This window comes from Coregonus clupeaformis, chromosome 35 (genome assembly GCF_020615455.1).
Source record: "Coregonus clupeaformis isolate EN_2021a chromosome 35, ASM2061545v1, whole genome shotgun sequence".
Lineage (NCBI taxonomy): Eukaryota > Metazoa > Chordata > Actinopteri > Salmoniformes > Salmonidae > Coregonus > Coregonus clupeaformis.
The window spans coordinates 8,660,900-8,688,890 of NC_059226.1; the positions used below are offsets into that span (position 1 = coordinate 8,660,900).

Consider the following 27,991-nt stretch of genomic DNA (forward strand, 5'->3'; position numbering starts at 1 on the left):
CCAATCAGTTGTGTTGTGACAAGGTAGGGGTGGTATACAGAAGATAGCCCTATTTGGTAAAAGACCAAGTCCATATTATGGCAAGAACAGCTCAAATAAGCAAAGAGAAATGACAGTCCATCATTACTTGAAGACATGAAGGTCAGTCAATACGGAACATTTCAAGAACTTTGAACATTTCTTCAAGTGCAGTCGCAAAAACCATCAAGCGCTATGATGAAACTGGCTCTCATGAGGACTGCCACAGGAAAGGAAGACCCAGAGTTACCTCTGCTATGTTCATTAGAGTTAACTGCACCTCAGTTATATAATGAAAATATAATAATGACTGGCAAAATGTGGATCAACAAACATAGATGACAGCCACCAACGTTGAGATTGTAAGACGCGGTCACCAATTCTGTTGTTGCTCACTGACAACACTTCTCACCTTGTTTGTTTGTGCCAGGTGTCTGTGGTTTGTCAAGTATGCTTGCTTTAGGCACTCTTCCCTCAGAGAACTGACATCACTTTATTTTTGCATCATTTATGTAGTGTCAGGGTTAGGATGGAACAGAACGACAGTCCAATGTCGAAACATGAGAAAACCTGGTGCAACTTTTGGCGTCCTGCCTTCTGTCAGTGTATCTCTCTACGGGCTCTATTCAATCCGCATCACGGAAATTCAGCTTTACAGCGCGATTGAAATTTAAAGGCAATGTTCCCGCTTTAGTGGAGACTGCATTCACGGTAAAAGCTGCATATGTCGGCTCAATCGGAAATTACTTTAACATTTCTATTGCGGAATCTGTAACGCTTCAGTTTAACAGATTGAACAGAGCCCTAATACATTTAAACTTTGCCTGTGTACCTCAGCTTTTGTGTCAGCTCTTGTATGGCCTGTAGGTGTTCGAAATGAGGTTCTTGAACATGTTGTACCCTTCTCACTGTCACTTGCAAAAAACGTGAAATGCATATGCATTGGAAATGTCCAGAGTGACATGCCTTTTCTGCAAATGCTCTGAAATGCCAACCAGAGATTTCTAACCCTACTATTGTGGAAAATTGTGTGCATTTAACTGTCTTTCAATGCAGGTAACTAGCTAAGTCAATACATTTTGTATCACTGGTCATTTAAAATCATAACAATGTTAAGAAAAGTTGTATAAATTATTCAAATAATACCTGGGGCAATTCTAAATAAATGTTAACCATGAGGGTAAGCATTTCCATTATCATCGTTCATTTCAAGTAACACTTTCAGAAATAGGACAGGAGGCTATTTAATAATGGAGGCTTTCCAAATAATTTAGTGCATGATCTACACTAAGAGGGGGAGCTTGGATGACAATCTTCATAAAGCAGATTATAGTTGCATTCTGGCAGATAATTCCTCCCAATACACAAGATCCATCCTACTGTGTTTACTTTACTGTGTACTATATGTTTAACATTACAAACCACATACCATCAACCTCAAACTCAATAAGCATTCGAATTAAAAGGCTGTACAAAACAATATGTATACCTGATAAATGGAAATTGTCCAACCTTTGTCAAACGTTAATTCCTCAGACGTTTTTATGAATGGTGTTAGGCTGATTACATCTAAATGAAACTGTTGGGTGATTAGAAAAATCTAAAGAAAGCTGGTTTTTACATGTGACTTGAAGGAGGCTGATACTGTATGGTTACCTCCAAGGGAGACAGGTTGACTTAGCTTAGTGGGAACAGATAGGACTAATTAATCACCTACTTAGGGTTTATTGTTCATGCAAAATTACTGTACCTCACAGAATATGAAGATTATGTAGACAATTCTCCAGAGATGTATTTTCTTTTCATTGCATGCAAGAGGATCATAGAGAGGAAATTAAAAGGCTTCTGATAGTAATCATAATGCAAATGTATGCATCATAGATTGGTGAAAAAATACATTAGAGTCATAGGTCTATAGTCAAACAACATATACAAATAACATTTGATCTTTCATAAAAAATCGATGATTCAAGAAACAACGTGAAGTAGGTCTCTCATTAGTGACATTCCCCATGACACAAATGGGTCATAAACTCATTGAAATAATGCTGTTGGAATAGTGAATCCGTTTTAGGTCATTCATTGAAAAAGAAAAAGAGAGCCGCACACTCTAGGAGCTCAGATGCAATAATGAAGTCATTCATATAACACATCTGATAAAAGATGAATAACCTTGTACAACTCACCCAAATGTGTCCTTCCATGTCGTTGCAATGAAGTCGGAGTGAGTCTCTTGTAGCGAGCAAGATGTCTTTCTTTAAAAATCAACAAACATTGATAATTGTTACCCTCAATACCCTCATGAAAAACATACCTTCTAATTAGGCTAAGAATCTTTTACTTGGTTGACAAATGAGAGGGGAGACCAAACCCTCATAGGAGAATAGGAGTTATTGATGGATGGGCACTAAGCCTAATTAAGAAAAGAAAGAAGTGCTGCATTGTATGCGATATCTAGTGAGTGCATAATTGGTGAAGTTATTTTGAGAACATAAGTGGTTTATATTCCAGTTTTAGACTTTTAACATCCCAGGCGTCCTCAAACCCTTACATTGACCAATCGCTAGCATGCCTATACCTAACCTTACCTTATCCCCTTACATGAAGCAGTTATCAGATGCATCAGGCCAGGCATTTAGATCACATACCATGAGTTTTAGATTTTTCAGAGCATAATAATTGCCCCCGAAGGCATGCATCACTGAACAAAGCAACATGAGGGACCACTGTTGCCACTTTCAGGGCAAACCTACACGATTGTGTACAAAGGAAAACAGAATATGAACAGGGAGAGAGTAGCGAGTATATAGGTATGGCAATTGTAATCAACAGACAGTAAATGCAGTGAACTGTAATATTTCCATTTGATGATATTTATGTAGAGGCGTTACATGAGAAGTCTTTTAAAGCGCAACTGAAGTGAAATTTATCTGATAGAAAATGGCCTATGTGACATCGATATTAGTCAGAAACATTTATTGACTACAAAGTGTAAATAGGATAATATCTTTCATAAAGTCACTCTCGTCCAAAACAGAGTTTTGTAAGTGAGTTCTTCATGACTTACTTGAGGGTTGGGTTTTGATTCAGACAATGCTCACTTGAATTTTTTTCCATTAAAACTAGTCATCTCTCATAGAATGACAACAAACACTTCATTGAAGAATCCCATTAATCCTACTAGTAGTACTGTTGACCAATCATCGACGAAGTGGCGTAGACTTCGGCTACCGAACTTCGAGTTGCCTCAAGAAAGAAAATGGTGTGCTCGAACAGACAAAAAAAAACGGCCAAACACCAAAACGAACAAAAACGTCACTAAATGTTGTCATAATATATGTGCTGTTTTGACTGGGAAGGATGCAACAGGATTAATACGATACACAGCTGAAATGATTGAGCTCTCTCCATTCCTACCACAGAGCACACAGACAGTGAGACAGACTTGCTCATCAGGACCTCGGATCTGACTTTGTTTGCATAAAACAATTCATTGCACATGACAAATACTGCAATAAACACCTTAACTAGATGTAAAATTGCACGACCAAAACCTCCTCGGCAAAAAATGTCCAAATTCATTACAGATTTCTTGAGTTATATTAGATTCATTCTGACTATTTTGAGGAAGTAATACTGTCTTTGTTCCTATGGTGTCTCATGGGGGACAAACATCAGTAACAGCCACATCGAACCACACCCCCAAGACTGAAATCTCTTTTTTCTTAACGAGCAACAGAGAAACACATGCAGAATCAGTGTGTTCAGTCGCTCTTTTAGAGGTGTGTTTATTTGGCCTCCAAGAATCTAATTCACAATACATACTGACCACACCTCTGACAAACATAATTAATGATTGCTGGCAAAAGGTTAATATCCACTCAGCAGAAAATGAATCAACAGTGTATTAATGAGCCCATTACCAACAATGATGGATCAAGAAATTAGTCTCCTTAAGGAGGAGGAGCATCTCGGATGCAGAGAGATATTGATTGGAAAAAATAATGCTTCTCATATAGACAACACTTTGTCCTGGTGGCAACAGAAGGGTGATCCCAGACAATACGGGCCTCCATGCACTGTAAATAGTGTTGTAATTGATACTCAGAGACGGGGATGAAAAACAAGCTTACCCCTCCCCCTCCTCTACAACAACAGTTGACTTATTTAGGTCCCCCCACTCCTACAGTTATTGCTAGATCATAAATGTTCCATGACTCTAGACAAGATGAGTTAAGGTCATGTAAATGATATGCTGGATCCTGTTGAGATGCATTCTATTGTACTTTACAGTAATTGTTTGTTTCCATTCGAGATTACATTTTGCTTTTAGCCAGTCAGAGTAAGATTGGACTGCAATGTAGCTAACTAGAATGATTCTTTCTAGACATGGTAAACTACTCTCCTGTGTTAAAAAGGACCCTTTCTCCTGACATATTTTATGACAAATGATTGTTTTTAAAGGCCCAATCTTGAATTACAAAAAAACAAAATGATGTAACAATTTCACTAGAGAGAGAAAGTAAGGGATGGATTCAAACCGGAGTGCGAAAGATCCGCATTATAGCACGATTGAAATTTAAAGGCAATATTCCCGCGATCGCAGAGGGTGTTTCTCAATATGCATACTACCGCGCTCCACACTCTCATGCTCCGAGTGTACTCTCCGATGATGTTTTCTGGAGTACGTTCTTGTGAGGACGAGAGTGTGGAGAATGTATAAAAAATTACATTTGAGAAGCACTCGCACTCCCCCTACTGTATTACCTCAGGCTTCACCTCCCCATTCACTGAACCTTTTTCCAGCCAGGACAATGGCAACAATAGACGAAAACAAGACACCAATTTGTAAGTCGCTCTGGATAAGAGCGTCTGCTAAATGATGTAAATGTAAATGTATATACAAAGCAAACGTTTTACTTCATAATTATCAGCTAGATATGTGAATCGTAATAATCGAGCTAGCCAGCTAGTTAAACAGGCAAAAATTACCTAAAACTAATGTTATGTAAGGTAGATGTAAATTTTTTGTGGCTAGCTAGCTAACCTGTTAGCCCTATTGACCTTCGGACTTACCCATTCACTGAACCATCTTCCAGCCAGGACAATGGCAGTAAAGATGGAACAAGATATACACAAAGCAACCGATTTACTTCATAACAATCAGCTAGCTATATGTGAATTGTAATTATGTAGCTAACCAGATAGTTTAACAGGCAAAAATACCTCAAACTAATATTATGCAAGATAGATGTCAATTCTTCGTGGGTAGCTAGCTAACAATTCTTCGTGGCTAGCTAACATTAGTAGCTAGCCAGTTAGCTCTTTTGACTTATTATGGGCTTGAGATCTACGGTACGCAGGCAGGCAAACATGCCAAAATTAGCACAGCATGTATTTATTAACGTATCAAGATGAAATATTGTAGTCAGGCAACATATGAGATGTGAGTAGGAAATATTGTATTTTCTCTCGCTTCAGCTCAAATAATGATTTCAATAAATTTTGTGTATTTTTTTACGTGGTGGTGTCATATTTCATTGCATACTTTCCGTTAAAGCTTGCATCGAATCATGCTTCAAAATATGTACAAATGGAGTACGCATTCGAGAAGTGCCCTCCGTGCTCTGTTTCACATACTTGGATTTGGACTCATACTCCGACCCTCCCGTGCTCCAATTTGCGTGCTCGGAGCACAGTAGTATGCATTTTGAGAAACACCCAGAGACTGCATTTACGGTAAAACCTGCATACAGTATATCGGCTATATCAGAAATTACCTTTACATTTCAATTGCACTATATCTCGGTTCTTCCCCACTCCGGATTTAATCCAGCCCTTAGTTTATCGGTTTTCCAAGGGTAGATTTGCATACATTGTTGTTTATGTTCATGCCTTAATGTTCTTCTCCGTCATTCTATGAGCTAGGCTATGTGTATAAAGAGCTTTTTGTATTGGACAGTAGGCTACTGTGAAGTACTGTGGATGCCACCTGCGAGGAATTATATGGACTCTTTTATCTCCTTACAGGTATTGAGTGACAGACATTCATTTGTACATTAATGGAGCATGATGACAGCGAAACAATAGTGGTTGTGATGAGTGGGCGAGGCTCCTCCCGTCATCTAAGTAGAGCTCCTCTCTCCTCTGTCTCCTCACCCCACCACGGTGCCGAACCACACACACCACATGACCCCCATAGGGAGAAACATGTGGAGGACAGCTTTGCATGCCTTTCATGCAATGGAACTCTCGCAGGGTGTATCAAAGCACTAGACTACTCCACCGACTGTGGACTGTGCTTCGGTGCGCAAAGAGAAGATACTTACAGTGGGGGAAAAAAGTATTTAGTCAGCCACCAATTGTGCAAGTTCTCCCACTTAAAAAGATGAGAGAGGCCTGTAATTGTCATCATAGGTACACGTCAACTATGACAGACAAAATGAGGAAACAAAATCCAGAAAATCACATTGTAGGATTTTTTATGAATTTATTTGCAAATTATGGTGGAAAATAAGTATTTGGTCATTAACAAATGTTTCTCAATACTTTGTTATATACCCTTTGTTGGCAATGACACAGGTCAAACGTTTTCTTTAAGTCTTCACAAGGTTTTCACACACTGTTGCTGGTATTTTGGCCCATTCCTCCATGCAGATCTCCTCTAGAGCAGTGATGTTTTGGGGCTGTCGCTGGGCAACACGGACTTTCAACTCCCTCCAAAGATTTTCTATGGGGTTGAGATCTGGAGACTGGCTAGGCCACTCCAGGACCTTGAAATGCTTCTTACGAAGCCACTCCTTCATTGCCCGGGTGGTGTGTTTGGGATCATTGTCATGCTGAAAGACCCAGCCACGTTTCATCTTCAATGCCCTTGCTGATGGAAGGAGGTTTTCACTCAAAATCTCACGATACATGGCCACATTCATTCTTTCCTTTACACTGATCAGTCGTCCTGGTCCCTTTGCAGAAAAACAGCCCCAAAGCATGATGTTTCCACCCCCATGCTTCACAGTAGGTATGGTGTTCTTTGGATGCAACTCAGCATTCTTTGTCCTCCAAACACGACGAGTTGAGTTTTTACCAAAAAGTTCTATTTTGGTTTCATCTGACCATATGACATTCTCCCAGTCCTCTTCTGGATCATCCAAATGCACTCTAGCAAACTTCAGACGGGCCTGGACATGTACTGGCTTAAGCAGGGGGACACGTCTGGCACTGCAGGATTTGAGTCCCTGGCGGCGTAGTGTGTTACTGATGGTAGGCTTTGTTACTTTGGTCCCAGCTCTCTGCAGGCCATTCACTAGGTCCCCCCGTGTGGTTCTGGGATTTTTGCTCACTGTTCTTGTGATCATTTTGAACCCACGGGGTGAGATCTTGCGTGGAGCCCCAGATCGAGGGAGATTATCAGTGGTCTTGTATGTCTTCCATTTCCTAATAATTGCTCCCACAGTTGATTTCTTCAAACCAAGCTGCTTACCTTTTGCAGATTCAGTCTTCCCAGCCTGGTGCAGGTCTACAATTTTGTTTCTGGTGTCCTTTGACAGCTCTTTGGTCTTGGCCATAGTGGAGTTTGGAGTGTGACTGTTTGAGGTTGTGGACAGGTGTCTTTTATACTGATAACAAGTTCAAACAGGTGCCATTAATACAGGTAACGAGTAGAGGACAGAGGAGCCTCTTAAAGAAGAAGTTACAGGTCTGTGAGAGCCAGAAATCTTGCTTGTTTGTAGGTGACCAAATACTTATTTTCCACCATAATTTGCAAATAAATTCATTAAAAATCCTACAATGTGATTTTCTGGATTTATTTTCCTCATTTTGTCTGTCATAGTTGACGTGTACCTATGATGAAAATTACAGGCCTCTCTCATCTTTTTAAGTTGGAGAACTTGCACAATTGGTGGCTGACTAAATACTTTTTTCCCCCACTGTAGTTAAAAATAAAAATAAATCCTTGAATGAGTAGGTGTGTCCAAAGTTTTGACTGGTACTGTATGTGTTTATAATGTCACCGTCTTCTGTTCCCGTTTTTTCCTCTCAACCCTCCTGTAGTTATCTTAGTTGTGCAGCCCTAGTTTCTCAAGCACACTGACTCAGCAGAAATCAATTGCCTTAATAGCATGGACCCTAATTACAAGGGAGAAAGAACTTCTCCAAGCAATATCTGAAAGTTTGTTACATTTTTTGTGTGCAATATAGTGATTAGCTAGCTAGAATATTTTGTTTGTGTTTATTTGGCAAATGGAAAGTATTATTTTTGCAAGAAATCCCATTTCATATGCATTCAATGCAGTTTCTTCATCAGAGTAAAACAAACACATTATTAAAACAGGCAGCAGAATCCCATTCTGATTGGATTATTTGATGCAACCTACCATTTTCCCCAAAGTAGTCAAACTATAAACAATGTTATTTATGAGCCCACATCTCTGTTCTAAACTGAACAAAGAGAGTAGTGCTAGACAGTAAGAATCATGTGAGGAATGGGGGAGTGTGCTCCGGGACGGAGAGAGAGAAAGAGGTTCAGAGGAAGACACCAGGGGATATCTGCACAGAGAAGCCTCAGTGGAAAGTGTGACTGGGAAACTGAGGCTCTGAGGTAAGTGTTCAGGCTCAGTGCTAGAAAGGGTAGTATAGTTCTTACCTTGATTGAATCAATTGCTCTGTGTAACTAGCTGCTGCACCCAGCCTCCCCTGGGTGACAGGGAGGCCGGCAGAGAGTGAACCTATCCACCCTGTCATGGCCGCCAGAAAACAGGGAAGATTAACAGTGTAATGCATCATAGCTGTGGGCGACCATTGATGTGTAGAAGACTGTATTTATTGACTCATTGACTGTATTGATTGTCTCAATTGATGAAAAGTCCAGAGACAGTAGTAAGACAGCAGACAGAAGCACAGCAAGCTATGCAAAAAGGATGACGGTTCTTATTTCATGGAGTGAAACATAAAGTAACATTTATAGAAAAGCAGAAAAGCACTGTAAAACTCTGTTATTATAATCCGTGCCATGTATACAAACTTGGATGAGGATCAGCACAAGTGGGTTACGATGCGATGATGTGCATAATGTTTCCTCAACAGACAGACTTATATTCCAGTCAGATACATGATACTGTCATAACAATATGGGAGATTTACTGGGTAAACCTGTGCATAATAGCATTTTGTCTGAAGCAAATCATCACTTTGACATTGACAATGCTGTTCCAGGTTTACTTAATTAATCCATGAATCTCTTAATGACAGAAGACTGCATGGCACCAGATGTTTGTTAACACCCTTCTGTTGGGTCCTCCTCTGTTGTTCTTCACCTCATCGACTTAACCATAACAGGAGAACCCTATTGGCTTGCAAATCTCACTACACATTTTGTTTTGTAGTAGTTCTGTCACATTTATCATATAATAGCTCTATATAAAAAAGTTTTTAGAATAGTTTCCTTCATTTATAATATACTTTGTGCACACCTCAAAATACTGTTACTTCAGATTAGTGGGCATACTTTGAATGGGTGTGACATTTACAGTAATCCCTTGATGTTTGTAAGAAATGCATTCTAGTTGATACAGTATACTGTATGCCAATTCCAGCCTCACAAATGATGATATACAAAACAATTTGAAATATATGTACTGTACATTTGTTTAAAACATGTTATTTACGAGTGCAGGTCAACAAAAATATGGATTCTGAGTAAATTAAAGCTATGCCTTGGTAAACTTGGATTGACAAAAAAGGGATTGTCTCTGTTTATAATACATACATGGACAACCTCAAATACGACATGAGTGTCATGTCAAGGGATTATTGTACTGTAAGACTCATTTATTTTATTTTATCTCTACAGCTGAATGGGAGTGTTGAAATAAATCATCCAGAATACTTCATGGCCTCAGTCATCTGAGTAGTATGACTGTTTTGTACTGTACGCTGGTGGGTGTGGGTGAGAGGGCAACAAACTGCATGAAAACTAAAGGGAGAAGAAGCAGGCAGAATACACCCTTAGGGCTCAGGAGGTAAGGACACTTAACTTATCGCATGCATGCATCGTCATAGTCGACATGATTCATATATCAGCTCTATGTTTTTAAAACAAAAGGAATAAAATCATCTCCTCTTCACAAATATAAATATTATTTTATGTATAGTATGTACAATAATGTTTTGCCACCATCAACAACATTAATATTGAGGGAGAGAATAGAAGCATGTCAGTAAACTCTTTTTTTCTATGGATATAGACACTTTTGCAAAGACAGCCATGATTGATTGACGTACTCAAGCACTCTCTCAGAGGATGAAGAGGTAGGGACAGACAGTAGTTGTGTTATTGAGAAGGCTGGTGGTGTAGCTGTGGCTGTGTCATGGGGCAGCAGTCTGTTAGTTCTGAGAGCTCCGAGAGTCACTGCCCCCCTCCAACTCCCACTCAAAGTTCTGGCCAGTCATTTGGTAGAACATCATGTTAAAGGGTTTGAAGAACTTGTGCAGTCGGCGGATAACGTCTGGGTCAATTTTAGGGTGAGTTCTCCCCTTAGATTTGCCGAGACATCTCGGGGTGCTGCTGTCCTCTGGCTTCTTGAGACAAGGAAATCCCTTAGTTTTGTTGAAGTAAAAGTGTTTATCCGTGACGATCCGCTTGAGTCCCAGAAAGTCCTGTACCTTGCCCATCTCGCCAGCGGGATCAACGATAAGCCTCTCTCCACTGACAAAGTGCATCTGGGCGAGAGGGAAGTACTGCATCCACGTCTCCAAGTGGAGTGCGTAGATCCCTATACGTAGAGCACTCCACGACGCATCTATTAGGCCCAGCGTCCGGTTCTTAAAGGCCAAAACCTCAAAGGTTGGGATCTCAGGTTTTTTGGACAGAGTCTGAGTGTAGTCTGAAATGGCCCTGGTGACGGGGTTGCGGACCACGATGATTAATTTGATGTCCCTGGCCATCGTGTGGATGCGCTTGGGGGCGTGGCTAGTCACAAAGTAGCTGGGTGTCTTCTCCATGGTGATCTGTCCCTCCAACGTCGAAGGCATCAGGTCTCTGTGAACACAAAGCAGCAGTTAGCTCAGCTCCGTTAATACTGAACTCTCTGCACCTACTGCAACACAAATGAGGTACTCAAGGACAGGGTACAAGCAAATGTGGTATTTATGGAGCAATAAATCATTTGAAATTACAAGTGAAATAAATGTTATTATCACTGGACATTATGTAGCGAGGAGAAACATACAGCTTATTTAATCCGTGGAGTAATATGTGCAAGATAAAAGAAACAGAAGATGTAACGGCAAGTGAGCAAGTATGCTCATTGCCTAATTGGCTCCATCTGTGTTACTCCAGGAGCTGTTTTGGAACTTTAATAATGAGTTCACTGCATATCATTAATACTGCTGGTGCCTGGGGTATTGTTTTGTCATACATTTATTCTGTGTGCCCCACACTGTGTGCCTGCCTTGAGTTTCATTCCTTAGCATTCACTTCACCTTCTGCATTGTGTGTAAGACACATTCATTTTCTTTCCCTCTATCCCATGTTTAAGGTTAGAGGCTGTTCATTGAAGGGAATAGTGATTCATTATGAGATTCTTTGTGATCATTTGTGGTAGAACAGAAATGCCCCTGCCTTGAGAGATTTATCTCAGGGATAACGGGAAACCATTTGCCAGTGCTGCAAATATTATGTTCAACTTTGTCTCTGAGACTAAGTTGGGGGATAAATCAATGTGGAAGCAAATGTAATTCATACATACAAAAGAGAGATTAGTTCCTACAGTTTCTCTTTTTTCTCTATGGATAACAAAGCATTATGTTTGCCTCAAGCAAATCGATATTAAATGTTTACATTGTTTTTCATTGCAATCCTTGTTCTATTTGTTTAGACATGATTATGCTCTAAATTGGCCACCTTAAAACCTGTGAATTGTATAGCCTTTATATACTTACACCAAATAGAAATATGAAATACAATACAAGTTTATGAACACCGTAATAAATGCTATTGATTTGATCATGTTTTATAATCTCCTTGCTGTATACAAGTAATTATAATCTTAGTCATGCTATATTTTCTTTGAATTTGTGAAAACTAAAGCTCATAATTGTTCCATTCCTTCAAAATAAATGATTCCACTTTCACAGATACAGAGGGTACGGTGTTCTCCATAAATCTCAGATAAAACAATTGTTTTCTCAATTTAGATTGTCATCAGCATAGACCTAAGATGGTACAATATAGCCACATCAATCATTTGCATCCTGGACACATTCTAAATTAACTGTTCTCTTTGAAAATAATCAAATTTACTGGGAGAAACACATCGTGTTACAGTGAAGGAAAAAAGTATTTGATCCCCTGCTGATTTTGTACGTTTGCCCAATGACAAAGAAATCATCAGTCTATAATTTTAATGGTAGGTTTATTTGAACAGTGAGAGACAGAATAACAAACAAAAAAACATGTCAAAAATGTTATAAATTGATTTGCATTTTAATGAGGGAAATAAGTTTTTGACCCCTCTGCAAAACATTACTTAGTACTTGGTGGCAAAACCCTTGTTGGCAATCATAGAGGTCAGACGTTTCTTGTAGTTGGCCACCAGGTTTGCACACATCTCAGCAGGGATTTTGTCCCACTCCTCTTTGCAGATCTTCTCCAAGTCATTAAGGTTTTGAGGCTGACGTTTGGCAACTCGAACCTTCAGCTCCCTCCACAGATTTTCTATGGGATTAAGGTCTGGAGACTGGCTAGGCCACTCCAGGACCTTAATGTGCTTCTTCTTGAGCCACTCCTTTGTGGCCTTGGCCGTGTGTTTTGGGTCATTGTCATGCTGGAATACCCATCCACGACCCATTTTCAATGCCCTGGCTGAGGGAAGGAGGTTCTCACCCAAGATTTGACGGTACATGGCCCTGTCCATCGTCCCTTTGATGCGGTGAAGTTGTCCTGTCCTCTTAGCAGAAAAACACCCCCAAAGCATAATGTTTCCACCTCCATGTTTGACGGTGGGGATGGTGTTCTTGGGGTCATAGGCAGCATTCCTCCTCCTCCAAACACGGCGAGTTGAGTTGATGCCAAAGAGCTCCATTTTGGTCTCATCTGACCACAACACTTTCACCCAGTTCTCCTCTGAATCATTCAGATGTTCATTGGCAAACTTCAGACGGGCATGTATATGTGCTTTCTTGAGCAGGGGGACCTTGCGGGCGCTGCAGGATTTCAGTCCTTCGCGGCGTAGTGTGTTACCAATTGTTTTCTTGGTGACTATGGTCCCAGCTGCCTTGAGATCATTGACAAGATCCTCCCGTGTAGTTCTGGGCTGATTCCTCACCGTTCTCATGATCATTGCAACTCCACGAGGTGAGATCTTGCATGGAGCCCCAGGCCGAGGGAGACTGACAGTTATTTTGTGTTTCTTCCATTTGCAAGTAATCGCACCAACTGTTGTCACCTTCTCACCAAGCTGCTTGGCGATGGTCTTGTAGCCCATTCCAGCCTTGTGTAGGTGTACAATCTAGTCCCTGACATCCTCGGAGAGCTCTTTTGTCTTGGCCATGGTGGAGAGTTTGGAATCTGATTGATTGATTGCTTCTGTGGACAGGTGTCTTTTATACAGGTAACAAGCTGAGATTAGGAGCACTCCCTTTAAGAGTGTGCTCCTAATCTCAGCTTGTTACCTGTATAAAAGACACCTGGGAGCCAGAAATCTTTCTGATTGAGAGGGGGTCAAATACTTATTTCCCTCATTAAAATGCAAATCAATTTATAACATTGTTGACATGCGTTTTTCTGGATTTTTTTGTTGTTATTCCGTCTCTCACTGTTCAAATAAACCTACCATTAAAATTATAGACTGATAATTTCTTTGTCAGTGGGCAAACGTACAAAATCAGCAGGGGATCAAATACTTTTTTCCCTCACTGTATGTACATATCGACCCCCCCTCACACCACATGCACACATACATGGACACTGGCCCTCAATTCTGGCCTGGTAATGTCATTTCTGTAACAGTATTGCACTCCTGATTGGTAATTTCCCCCTGGATTCTGTTTGGCTCAAGATACTATAGAGGCTGTGGCTATTTCTTAGGCTGTAATGGGATTTAAAACATACCTACAGATTGCATAGTGACTGGAAGGAGTATTAGTTTTCATTATATTCCATCAATGTTCCACACTTCCTCAGTGGGGTGGGTAATGAATGGCTAAAGATTTTTTTCTCCCTTCAAGGTCTTCAGCTGATGGCTATTTAAAGTCTAAAGCATGTTAGATGGCAGTGAGGGTCATCACTGTGTCTGAGAACTAAAACACAGAGAGAGCAGAAACTCAATAAAACACACCACAATGAATCACCTTGAAACAACCTATGTACTGCACATCCTATATAGAAACATAAGGACAAGCTAGCATGTCTCAATGGTAATGTGTCATGCCTCTTTGACACAAACATCCCATTGACAGGACAGATAAATGATGCTCAATGTAATCTCTTCTATATAAGTCAGCCACATAACAAGCTATTGTCCTCATCAGGCTTAATTAAAAAAATATGGAGATTGCACAACGCGGAACTTCGGCGATACAGATTGAATCCAGTCCTATCTAACATAAGTGTAAGGACTTCACTCACTTCCTGCTCCTGACGAATATGGGGATGCAGTGGTTATATATAGTACATGGTGGTTGTGCTTGTATCAACTTAGACAGGAGGAAGAACTGTGTGACTACTATGAGGACAAAGCTGCAGTTCTCAATATGAGAGGGTAGAAAAGGTAAGTACATTGTAAACAGGAAAAACAGATTTTTAAAATGCATTTCCTTCACTGCCTTGAAGTTTAAAGCAATTGAATTGCTTCTCTTCATGATTTTTAATATACAGAGGAAAAAAGAGGACGACAGCAATGATCATTACTGCCAGGTGTTTCTCATGCAAATGGAATGTCCTTTGAATCCTCCATCCAATAGATGGCTACAGATGTTGGGCCAGACTCAGACAAACACCTGTTGTAATATAGTTGCTTTGCCAAGTCGGGTACCACTATTAGTGTACTGTGAACTGGGTATAGGTTCACTCCACCAACCATCACAGCTTTAAACCATTTCACATAGAGACAAAACGAATGCTAAATTCACATGTCTGGAGCAGTTACAAAAGCTTCAGGAAATGCATCTCTTCTTTCAATACGCAGACTACCAACAGTGCCATTTCATGACCATCTCTAAAACGCCTACTGAGGAAGTATTCTGCTACGCTATGAGTGGGCTCTGGAACATGCCCATGCATTTTCCTCAATGAATATGTTTCATTACGCCCTGTCAAATCCGTTAAAGAATAACATTTTGAGGCATGACGAGTTGGAGGATCATATTAATTTGCATCCCAGATACTAATAAGGCCAAGCTGTTTCTTGGAGCATAGAAAGCATTGCTGCTGAGAGGCTTGGTCATTTCTAATAAACCACTGGCACGGTAATAAAAGCTGCTCCAATCTCTCATTTGGCTTCATCGTGGCACTGGTACTGAATCTAACTCCACAAAGCCATGTCATGTCAATGGCATTTGTACAATCCCTGAGCAGTCCACACACAGTGGGTACTATCCAGGGAGAAAACAACATTCATTTTTTTCTCATGAGGTATACTGTAAATTGACTTATTCTTTCTTTGTTAGTGGATGAAGGCATTATTTTGAGAAGAAAAGCGGGGGCATGGTGCAAAACACATTTTTCTAGCATACTTCCATCTCCCAGCTTTAGGAATTTTACTTGGTACGTGTAATGAGCACAACATTGGCGTACCATTTGCTAGTGAGAAAAGAGGGAGAGGTGAGTTTAATTAAAACATAACACAGCCTCCCTGCTGTAAATAAGCCCATTATACTGCAGAAGAACTGTGTGCTTCAATGAAACAGTTAAGGAGAGAACTGACAGCTGGTCCTGATCAAAACCTTTTCCCACTCTCTTCTTGAGATCCCCTGAAGACCATTCCACTTCCAACAGCCTGGCACTTACTCTACCCACAACAGCAGACTGCTGCACTGAGATCTGAAGCAATGTTCACATGCCCTTTGGACATAGAACATCATGAAATAAAACAAAGGCGAGGAAAAAAAACCTTTATGGATCCTTGGAATATCATAATAAACTGCATGATTAGGCCATTATTATTATACATTGGCCAGTAAATTAGCATATTTTTCACAAGATTAAAGCCAGAGGAGCAATCACATTTCAAGGATTCAAAAGATATTATCGGCAGCTTTCAAGTTCATTTTCTGTGTCACTCTTTTAAGTTCAGTGGCTTAGATCAAAACCAAAACCGTACTCTGCAGATCCATCCCTAAGCAAATATTATTTTCAAACATTACTGTTTTTCTCAGCACTCAAATATACAGGTGTACAATACTAGGAACCTAACACTCATTTGAATACGTATGTTGTTACTTCTAAATCTTCCTCGCTTTGTGTTTGTTTATGTGCATTTGAATGAGCTGATGAGAGTGCTTCAGGCTACACACATACAATTTGCTCACAATAGCCCTCTATATTATATGATTGGTGTTGCAATTACAACAACAAGCAGATGTGATGGCCTGTATTCTGCTTCAGAGCACCATAGTGAATAAACAAGTACAAATGATCAGTCTCCCTCGTTGTCTCTCAATGTAATTTATTTACCTTTCCCAAACACAGTCAAAATTTTATTGGAATAAAATAAAGCCCAAACAGTAATTGCTGGTCACACCTGAGCATGTCAGAAGCAAAGAGTAAAATGTACATCCAGGACATTTTTGCAGATCTGGTTCAGTTAAGCAGAACCAATTAACAATATGACAGATTGCATGGGAAAAACAGCTAGGAGCACTCATCCTGCCACTAAGGAGATTTGGCTGCAGTTGACCATGGATGGATAAAACTCAACACATCTCTCTCATACTAAGGCCTCTGCATGAGTGACAAGAGTGAAGGACATCTATTAGTGCGTGGATAAGCAAGTGGGCATAAAATATATAAAACCACTTCACATCAGAGAAAGCCCCATATGGCTCACACCACCCTCCGAACGAAGTGACATAAAACCATCCATGGATAACACTCAATTTGGGTTACCCATACTGTAAGACATTGTCACCAACCCAGAGTGCTGTTAGACAGTACAGTGCACACTGTAATTTTACTATACATGTTTTGCTATAGGAAGTATTAAGTTGAATTCTTGATCCAGGAATCATGGAATCAAAAAATCTAAGTCTGAATGTTGAAAAAAAGAGGACTGAGCACGCCCCCATTCTCATTGACGGGGCTGTAGTGGAACAGGTTGAGAGCTTCAAGTTCCTTGGTGTCCACATCACCAACAAACTATCATGGTCCAAACACACCAAGACAGTCGTGAAGAGGGCACGACAAAGCCTATTCCCCCTCAGGAGACTGAAAAGATTTGGCATGGGTCCTCATATCCTCAAAAAATTATACAGCTGCACCATCGAGAGCATCCTGACTGGTTGCATCACTGCCTGGTATGGCAACTGCTCGGCCTCCGACCGCAAGGCACTACAGAGGGTAGTGCGTACGGCCCAGTACATCACTGGGGCCAAGCTTCCTGCCATCCAGGACCTCTATACCAGGCGGTGTCAGAGGAAGGCCCTCAAAATTGTCAAAGACTCCAGCCACCCTAGTCATAGACTGTTCTCTCTGCTACTGCACGGCAAGCGGTACCGGAGTGCCAAGTCTAGGTCCAAAATACTTCTCAACAGCGTCTACCCCCAAGCCATAAGACTCCTGAACAGCTAATCATGGCTACCCAGACTATTTGCCCTGCTCCCCCACCCCCACCCCATCTTTTTACGCTGCTGCTACTCTGTTAATTATTTATGCATAGTCACTTTAACTCAACCCACATGTACATATTACTACAACTACCTCAACTAGCCGGTGCCCCCGCACATTGACTCTGCACCGGTACCCCCCTGTATATATAGCCTCCCTACTGTTAATTTATTTTACTTATGCTCCTTTTTTCTCAACACTTTTTTGTTGTTGTTTTATTTTACTTTTTTATAAAAAAATAAATGCACTGTTGGTTAAGGGCTGTAAGTACGCATTTCACTGTAATGTCTGCACCTGTTGTATTCGGCGCATGTGGCCAATACAATTTTATTTTATTTTATTATTAATTCAAATGGCTTTAGATTCTGAATTGTACATTTGAGTCATTTAGCAGACGCTCTTATCCAGAGTGACTTACAGTTAGTGCATTCATCCTAAGATACTGTAGCTAAGTGGGACAATCACATATCTAAGTACATTTTTCCTCAATAAAGTATCCATCAGCAAAGTCAGTGCTAGTAGGAAAAAGGCAAGTGTGAGTGTTAGTTCACGAAAAGCAAAGACTGAATGTCTTTTAGATTGTAGAACATAGCAATAGCTTGTTCGATTCTCTCAGCTTATGCCAAACCCATAATATCCCCCACTACTCCATGGAAACTGCTTAACTTCAACAAGTGGAGTCCTGATATTGGCTTGAGTCAGCAATCCTAGCCAGAACTCTATTTGTCCACAGCACTGCTTTATCCAAACTAGAATTTGGAGCTGGCCAAGACTCAACTCACGCTCTGTGACTGTCAATTTGTTTGTGTAATATGACCGATGTGATATAGCCTCTCGCCCACAAACTTAATATCAAACACTTGTTTGCTGTTCATAGTGTATGGATTTAATAAAAAATTATGCTGATGATATCCCTGAGATCATCTGCTCCAAGTTGCAGATAATTGTATAGTTATGATAAGTTTTGGAATTGTCATCATCATCAGCCTTAATCATCAGCCTTAATCATTGGCCTTAATCATTGGCCTTAATCATCAGCCTTAATCATCGGCCTTAATCATCGGCCTCCAATTTACTGTACTGTTTTTCTTCCTTCCTTTTTTATTGTGTTGTAGTGGGTGTTGATGAGTGCTTACAATATAGAGGTTGCATTGCTTTGAATGTAAATCCACCAATGAATCACCATTCAATTTATTTCTGACTTGTCAATTGTTCCCCCAGTCTTCAAATGAGCTCATGATTCAATGTACTTTCTTCATCTGTGAGAAAAGAACTGGCCTGCAGGAACCTTCAAACATTTACCGTGTTGCTGAGGCATTATTTTGTCGTTTAAGGTATGAAATCAGGACACGTCAAGTTAGAGAAGCTACTGTAGATTCCTTTCATTTATGATCAATTTCATTGGGGGTCAGAATTTCACATATTTTTTGTCAGTTTAACCTGCTTTACCCCTAATCATGATATTGAACCTCCAGTTGTCCTCTGGTCTCTTTTTGTTGTTGATTTATTAATTACCCCCAGGATATGGAGTCATTCATGGAATCATGCACATGGGATGATTCACAATATTCTTCGATTTTTGGTGTCTGGGTGAGATCACACAGAGGTTAGTAGACACACAAAGATGCCTGTGCAAAGAATGTGGAGATAATTCACTCACCTATCAATCTTCTCCATTAAACCAGCATGATCAGTTCAATAGAGCTCCGAATGACACTTTAAATATTGAAAGCTATATTGAGAATTATGAATACGGTTTAAGTCACAACTGTCTCTATACTCTCTATTAAAGCATGTCATAAAAAATTTAGAAATATCTAAGTTTTGTATACATTATTTCTAAGTGTGGTAGGCTATAGCCTTCCCTTTAAAATCTTGAGCTCTTTTCTGCAACTATTTATAAAGTTACTCAGCAAAGGGCTGCCAGCAAGCCTTTAAACATGCAGTAGTAGGTGGTCACTTAGAATGAAAGCTATTTGCTGCAATCTGAAGATGACAGTATCTGTCCACATTAATTACGGTATCGGAATACTATTTCAGAATCCTACGCCACTCACAGAAGCTCTTCATATGCAGGAGGCTCCTCAAAAATATATGTTTGACTAAATTAAATATATGAATGGAAGGTATTTGTTTCCTAAGCAGAAGAGGGGTGAACCTTGGTCAGAAGATAATTAGTTTTTATCATGCATTTCTGTTGCAGTGGGAAGGAAGACCATTCCCGTCAAAACATGTCAGCACTGTTCAGTAGCTAATTTGAAATGTCTGCTCTTTACCTGCCCACCTATTTAAGTAGATTTTTCCTATATTATTTGTATTAAGAAAGTTACTTAGACATCTGTATGCGCGGCTTAGTTTCCCTGTCACAAAAAGAGCACACCAGGCCTGGGTTTAAGGGGAAAAGCAACATGATTACACTCTGGTGTTTATTCCGGAACATCTGGCCACAAGGAAATAGGCTGCTAAGAATGTTATAATCATGTACAGAAGGCCTAAGCCGCTCCATTAAGGACTAAGCTGACCTATCAGTGGAACCTTTGCTAATCCAAATTGTGCTTTAGCTGGCACAGATTGCTCAATTCAACCAGTGAGCTGAAAATACTCTGAAATGGTGGACCTGGTTTGTGAACGGCTATAGCCATTTATACAAATATTTATTCTTTCGATTATCTCAGTACACAAAGGCCAGTCTTTTTTCTTTTGATATACAAATGTTCATTTGATGGCATATACAGTCAGTTCCAGAATTATTGGCACCATTGATAAAGATGAGTAAAAATACTGTGTATATATATTACAAATACTGAGATATATTACAAATACTGAGATATATTGTATGCTACAATGTTTTGAAAATTATATTATTTTATACTAATACAATACTATAGAAGAATTCTATAGGAATTCCTATATTCCTATATTTTAATTATTAGCATGATATCATTTGGACATTTCATAGTTCTTCCACAGCTGTGTAAAGTTACATCACACACGGATGTACTGAGTGACTGTCCTTTCACAGGCACAATAGATGTAAGTGAAGCAGAGGAAATGCATGGTTATGTAAGAACGACAACTATGTTTACTTACATCTGGTTAGTGCAGGGATTGTTTTTCCTGGTAATGTCTGACAAAATGGTTTGAAATGGGTTTGAGATTATTCAATATGTATGGGCAGATGTGTTGTTGTACTGAGTTCTGGCCGTTCTTCATGGAATAGTCTTATTACCATTACTCTATGTGGGTTGGTGTATGCAAGCCTGGCTCTTTATGGATGGGTTGATGCAGTGTTCAGTTTGAGTACATTTGAGTGAACTGGCTACTTTAATTTTCTGTTGATATGATATATTTAATTGCAATCTGATCTCAAAAGATTGCTTCTATAGGAATCCCCATAGAGATTCCACACCTGCACAAGGCAGGAGATGTGGATCAGAAACAGGGCACACTAAGGGAGGGAACGTTGTTCCACAACATAAGGGCAAGAGGGTTAACAACACTGTCAAAATAAACAACTCAAGAGAAAAAAATGCTATGGCCAGACCACTCGATTTAATGTCTCTCTCTATGCTGGACAGGGTTCATGTAACACTAACAGTGTTTATTTCAGTCTAGGTTCTATTTTCATGTACAGTGCCTAGTGAAGGTCTACACACCCATTGCACTGTTTTTGCATTTTGACATCATGTTATGGGTATGCTTGTCACCGGCAGACACTGGGGAGTTTATCAGGATCAAAATAAATATTAAAGGAGCAAAGGTAAAAAGTGAGAGGAAAATCCGCACCAGTCTTCTGAAAACTTTACCCTGGGATAGAGTTTTATTTTTCAGCGGGACAACTACACACATTTTAAAGCCAAAGACACACCAGAATGGCTTTCCAAGAGGTGTTGAGTGTTCCTGAGTGGTCTAGTCTCAGTCCTGACTTAAATTTGGTTTGAATATTGCTGTCCATCAATAACTCCCAACAGAATTTACTGAGCTTGAGCAATTTTGACAAAACCTACTCTCAGACCATAAGAAACAAGATTCTCTGGTCTGATGAAACCAAGATTGAACTCTTTGGCCTGAATGCCAAGCGTCACGTCTGGAGGAAACCTGGCACCATCCCTACAGGGATGTGAAGACATACACAATCAAGACATCTTCATTTCTTTTTAAATCACAATTTTCATATCCCTGCAGGGATGGTGCCAGGTTTCCTCGAGACGTGACGCTTGCCATTCAGGCCAAAGAGTTAAATCGTGGTTTCATCAGACCAGAGAATCTTGTTTCTTATGGTCTGAGAGTAGGTTGTGTAGAGTAGGTTGTGTAGATTTGTATGAAAACCCTTAATTTAATCCCTTTTTAGATTTAATTTTAAGGCAGTAAAATGTGAAGACTGCAAGGGGTGTGTAGACACACTAGGCACTGTATATTTTATGTTTCTCAGGATCAAAACCTAGTATCTGCAATCCAATTGAACTGTGCTCAAGTACGCCACTTGCAACCATGTTATAAAGAGAATCTTAGACAATATTCCACATTGGTAGAGTAGAATGCTGTAGCAAAGCACTCAGTACAGATTGTTGTTGAAGTTCAGCATTATATCTCCCCAACAGAATGCTGAGCCAACTCAATATAAAGTAATTCTTTATCTTTGGGAAAAGAGACAGGGAACATGTCAGCTGTGAAATGGCCATCCCAAGTCATTGAGCAGACTCACTGTTTCCAATGCTAAAGATGGGTGGAGATAGGTTTGTTATCCTGGAATGGATCTCAGTGCATTCCTCAGAGGCCGGCCTTTGGCCAATAAGCAGCACTTCCAATAAACCACTGTACACATCCTTAATCTCCCCAGCAGAGGTAGTCTGACACTGTGGGTGAATCTGCCATAAACACACATTGCAAATGCAGGATAATGTTTTACAGATATACAGATTAACTTGTGTAATCCCGCTGCCAAAGGGAGAGCTTAAAAAGGAACGTATCAAACGTTTATGGACGAAATACAACCCAAATATTAAACCCTCATCTCAGCTCCGGGGCTTTTTTTCTCTTGTTGCTGTAATCTCAAATATTGCTCTCTTCTAGGAGTATCTGCAAGATCACTGACAAATCTTCTCCCTCTCAAGAGAACTGAAAATCTCCCTTTACTGAACAAAACGGGAAAAAATGAAACAGTTGAGGAACTTTACCGACTCGTATAAGACACTGTGTCCATGGAGACAAATGACTGTGATCCCGGGGTTAAAACAGTGCTAAGTAAAAGCAGTGTTTCTCTGACCACAGCTGAACTAAACTATTTAACAGCACATTTCACCAAGGTTATGGGAGAAAATGAGCGTGAGGGTAAATCTTTTCCAGAATGTCAGTGGGCTGGCTCACACTGCCGAGGCTAAACTGAGTTATTCACCATCATCAGCAGCAGTTTTACTGTCTGAAATGCCTGACTATTATTCTAAAGGACTTTTGATGGATTTGAGTTGTGCCTAAATGTGCCTTTTTCACCAAATATTGGCGTTAAAAGGAAGTGAAGTGAGTAAAGCTAACTCAGCCAAGCGAAGGCTTAGAGCCAGGATTTTGCGGGATGAAAGAGTGCTCTAGTATCAGCAAGCATTTCCTAACTGGAAATAAGATACATCTCCAGACACTGATGGAGGATCCTGTCCTTCGATCACCAGCTGCACAGCCAACCTTGAAAAACCTTCATTTAGCAGGCAGGGCGATATAAAAAAAAAAAACTTTAAAGAAAAGTGAAATGGTACATTTACAATTTTCCATGACAGTTAGCTCCTTGAAAGGCTGGATTCACCATGAAAAGTATAATAGACAAGCACCATTGTTTTCTATAAACGAGTCTGAATTTTGTGTTTTGTATATTTTCCTCAGCTAGCTACAGTACATTACACAATTTCCATTTTATTGGCCTATATTCCGCTTCTGCAGAAAAAAATATTTAAACACTGTTCAAGTAAATGTGTTGACATGGCTAGTGGCTCTGAACTTTCACCGATTTCACGATGCAACTGAATGTCTGTACTTCTGTAGAGTGTCAGTCCATGCCTTCTCCTGTTACAGTGGGGGAAAAAAGTATTTAGTCAGCCACCAATTGTGCAAGTTCTCCCACTTAAAAAGATGAGAGAGGCCTGTAATTTTCATCATAGGTACACGTCAACTATGACAGACAAAATGAGATTTTTTTTCTCCAGAAAATCACATTGTAGGATTTTTTATGAATTTATTTGCAAATTATGGTGGAAAATAAGTATTTGGTCAATAACAAAAGTTTCTCAATACTTTGTTATATACCCTTTGTTAGCCATGACACAGGTCAAACGTTTTCTGTAAGTCTTCACAAGGTTTTCACACACTGTTGCTGGTATTTTGGCCCATTCCTCCATGCAGATCTCCTCTAAAATAGTGATGTTTTGGGGCTGTCGCTGGGCAACACGGACTTTCAACTCCCTCCAAAGATTTTCTATGGGGTTGAGATCTGGAGACTGGCTAGGCCACTCCAGGACCTTGAAATGCTTCTTACGAAGCCACTCCTTCGTTGCCCGGGCGGTGTGTTTGGGATCATTGTCATGCTGAAAGACCCAGCCACGTTTCATCTTCAATGCCCTTGCTGATGGAAGGAGGTTTTCACTCAAAATCTCACGATACATGGCCCCATTTATTCTTTCCTTTACACGGATCAGTCGTCCTGGTCCCTTTGCAGAAAAACAGCCCCAAAGCATAATAATAATATGCCATTTAGCAGACGCTTTTATCCAAAGCGACTTACAGTCATGCGTGCATACATTTTTTGTGTATGGGTGGTCCCGGGGATCGAACCCACTACCTTGGCGTTACAAGCGCCGTGCTCTACCAGCTGAGCTACAGAGGACCACATGATGTTTCCACCACCATGCTTCACAGTAGGTATGGTGTTCTTTGGATGCAACTCAGCATTCTTTGTCCTCCAAACACGACGGGTTGAGTTTTTACCAAAAAGTTATATTTTGGTTTCATCTGACCATATGACATTCTCCCAATCCTCTTCTGGATCATCCAAATGCACTCTAGCAAACTTCAGACGGGCCTGGACATGTACTGGCTTAAGCAGGGGGACACGTCTGGCACTGCAGGATTTGAGTCCCTGGCGGCGTAGTGTGTTACTGATGGTAGGCTTTGTTACTTTGGTCCCAGCTCTCTGCAGGTCATTCACTAGGTCCCCCCGTGTGGTTCTGGGATTTTTGCTCACCATTCTTGTGATCATTTTGACCCCACGGGGTGAGATCTTGCGTGGAGCCCCAGATCGAGGGAGATTATCAGTGGTCTTGTATGTCTTCCATTTCCTAATAATTGCTCCCACAGTTGATTTCTTCAAACCAAGCTGCTTACCTATTGCAGATTCAGTCTTCCCAGCCTGGTGCAGGTCTACAATTTTGTTTCTGGTGTCCTTTGACAGCTCTTTGGTCTTGGCCATAGTGGAGTTTGGAGTGTGACTGTTTGAGGTTGTGGACAGGTGTCTTTTATACTGATAACAAGTTCAAACACGTGCCATTAATACAGGTAACGAGTGGAGGACAGAGGAGCCTCTTAAAGAAGAAGTTACAGGTCTGTGAGAGCCAGAAATCTTGCTTGTTTGTAGGTGACCAAATACTTATTTTCCACCATAATTTGCAAATAAATTCATAAAAAATCCTACAATGTGATTTTCTGGATTTTTTCTCTCAATTTGTATGTCATAGTTGACGTGTACCTATGATGAAAATTACAGGCCTCTCTCATCTTTTTAAGTGGGAGAACTTGCACAATTGGTGGCTGACTAAATACGTTTTTCCCCCACTGTATATACGGCACTTATTTACAAAATAACAGTTTAGCGACTAACCCCTGCAAATATTTGATAAAATAAGATATCCTTTTAAATGAATGAAGATAATTTAGGAGGGGAAAGTCATCTTACTTGTGTGGTAATGAAATGATGGCCAATGGCATCATTTCCACTGATGCTGATTTTCCTTCCTATAATACATGCAGATATATTCAATGTAATATTACAGCCTCCCTCTTATGCACCATTGTAGTTCCATCAGCCTCATTTTAAACACTCGACCCTCAAACAACTCCCTCATGACCCACTTTAGTTTTCCTCAACTGCTGTGAGAGTCTCTTTTGTTTAAGGACGATCCACTGCCTGTCAATTAACCTGAGTGTCAGAATCACTGTATATAATAACAGATCTCAAATCGGACCAAAGGTTGTTTAATGAGATCAAACATTATGGAGAATTTGATGACTTTATAAGCTAAAGAAAAAACTATCCAGGAATTGTGGACTTCTTTTCTTGTTCATTACATTGTCTACTTGTGGTACTGAATATGTATAATCACATAATAACGCCTTGGCAGGAATAATTCTGCTGATCAGATAAACCACTTCCATAGTATTTCTGAATCATTGGGAGCAAGGAAGGTTCACTAGAAGCTTTGTACTTTACACTTGGTACCTGAGAACTTCCTATAACCTCAGTCATCCCAGTGCCAAAGACCGTCCCTGGGCCCCATTAAATTGAGAGAGACCGGGTACAAAGGGATAAAACATCCTAGTAAAGCCCTGGAAAGCTCATGGGGACTGCTATCTGTGCTCCAGCTTGGTTACTGGAGAGCACTTAACACTCATCAGGAACATGTTCCCCATCCAGACTATTGTTATAATAAGACCCTGTTTCTGAGACCACAGCACATGTCAAGCCCCGTCATGCCGCGGAACTGTAGGCTATAAGAATAGATTTGCATTCCATGAAAGTTCAATGATCGTTCATCACCATGCACCTCTGACTGTAGAAGGGCAGTATCCCTCCATAATAATGATATCAGGCCTATTCCTCTGCAACCAAAGTATATATCTATCAATCAATCACATGTATTTTATAAAGCCCTTTTTTACATCAGCAGTTGTCACAAAGTGCTTATACAGAGGGGTACAGTATACAGAGGGGTAAAGGGTAAAATTATCCAAATAATTTGCTATGAACTGAACTGTGAATTACTTTGAATTTAGTCAGCTATTCCTTGCTGTCTGGTTCATGAACAACATTCAATTAAGTACCGTGATCTGATGATTTGACACAGCAAACTGCATTGCGGCTTTCTGGTGTCTCCCCTACTGTGAGGAATCCTAAACAGATGTTATTTCAAAGAGAAGAGTCTTTATAATGAGGGAGGAGGGAGGGAGTGGAGTCAACCTAGATTGAGGACGCATATTTTTATTTTCCCCTGTCTGAGAACTTGCAGACTTTAGTTTAGAGTAAATGTGGATTCTTCATTGAAGATTGATCATAATGAGGAATGCCAATACCACATTTCAACATGACACAGGGGGTGGTCTAAATGGTCAGCATGACTGGGTATACATTTGTCTGGTTGCTTTTAAATATATGTGACCTCTAGCTATACTATAAGAAACCTAGATAGAGCTACTCTCCCTGAAATAGAGCTACTCATCCTGAAACTCCCCATGAAAATGGCTTCAATGTCTATGTGGCTGAAAATTAAACACTCACTACAGCAATGCCCCATGTCTTCATCAACACTACAGTAAGTGGTCCATCTGTATATGTCATTAACTGCTGGGCTTTTTACTGATTTATCATCTAGTAGAAACTTCAGAAAAGCAACAGCCATTACATAAGAGGTAAGATGACAGCCCTTGAACTCCTACTGAAGGCTGCATCTGACACAGGTGGTGTGTTGGATGCATTCCTGCTAGGAGAGGAATGAATACTTGCTTTGAAGAATTTGGTTGGGGCCATCGATCCATAATGCCTCACAGAAGCAACTGAAAATGTGGACCAACAGGGAAGTTAAAGGACATCTGCATAGCACACAGCTTTGTATATTGATTGACTAGACAGACTTTGTTTACTAGCAAAGGGTGGTGTGCAGCTAACGGCAAATAAGTGTACACACACACACCAGTGAATTTTTTAACCCCACAGTTAGCTAAGATGGTTAGCTAGCTAGCGAAGGTTGTGTACAGTTAGTTTCGCAACCATTTAGCGATAGTGAAGCACCCGCATGCATATTCACTTTCCATGTAATCAAAGTAAAAGTAAAGATTTTGGGTACATTTTCCTTCTAAATTGCCTCAATCAATCCTGTCCTGACTCATATCTTGTATTGA

The 27,991-nt window shown here is 40.2% G+C and overlaps 1 protein-coding gene across 1 annotated transcript in view; it reads right to left on the reverse strand.

Annotated features, from left to right (window-relative positions):
* Window positions 1-8,924: 8,924 nt before the first annotated feature.
* Window positions 8,925-27,991, reverse strand: part of LOC121551542 (heparan sulfate glucosamine 3-O-sulfotransferase 4-like) — a 77,668-nt gene continuing 58,601 nt past the window's right edge. Inside the window, exon 2 of the mRNA XM_041864243.2 lies at window positions 8,925-11,056. Coding sequence (XP_041720177.2) covers window positions 10,402-11,056 — 655 coding nt within the window. The 3' untranslated portion in view covers window positions 8,925-10,401. The remainder of the gene's footprint in view (window positions 11,057-27,991) is intronic.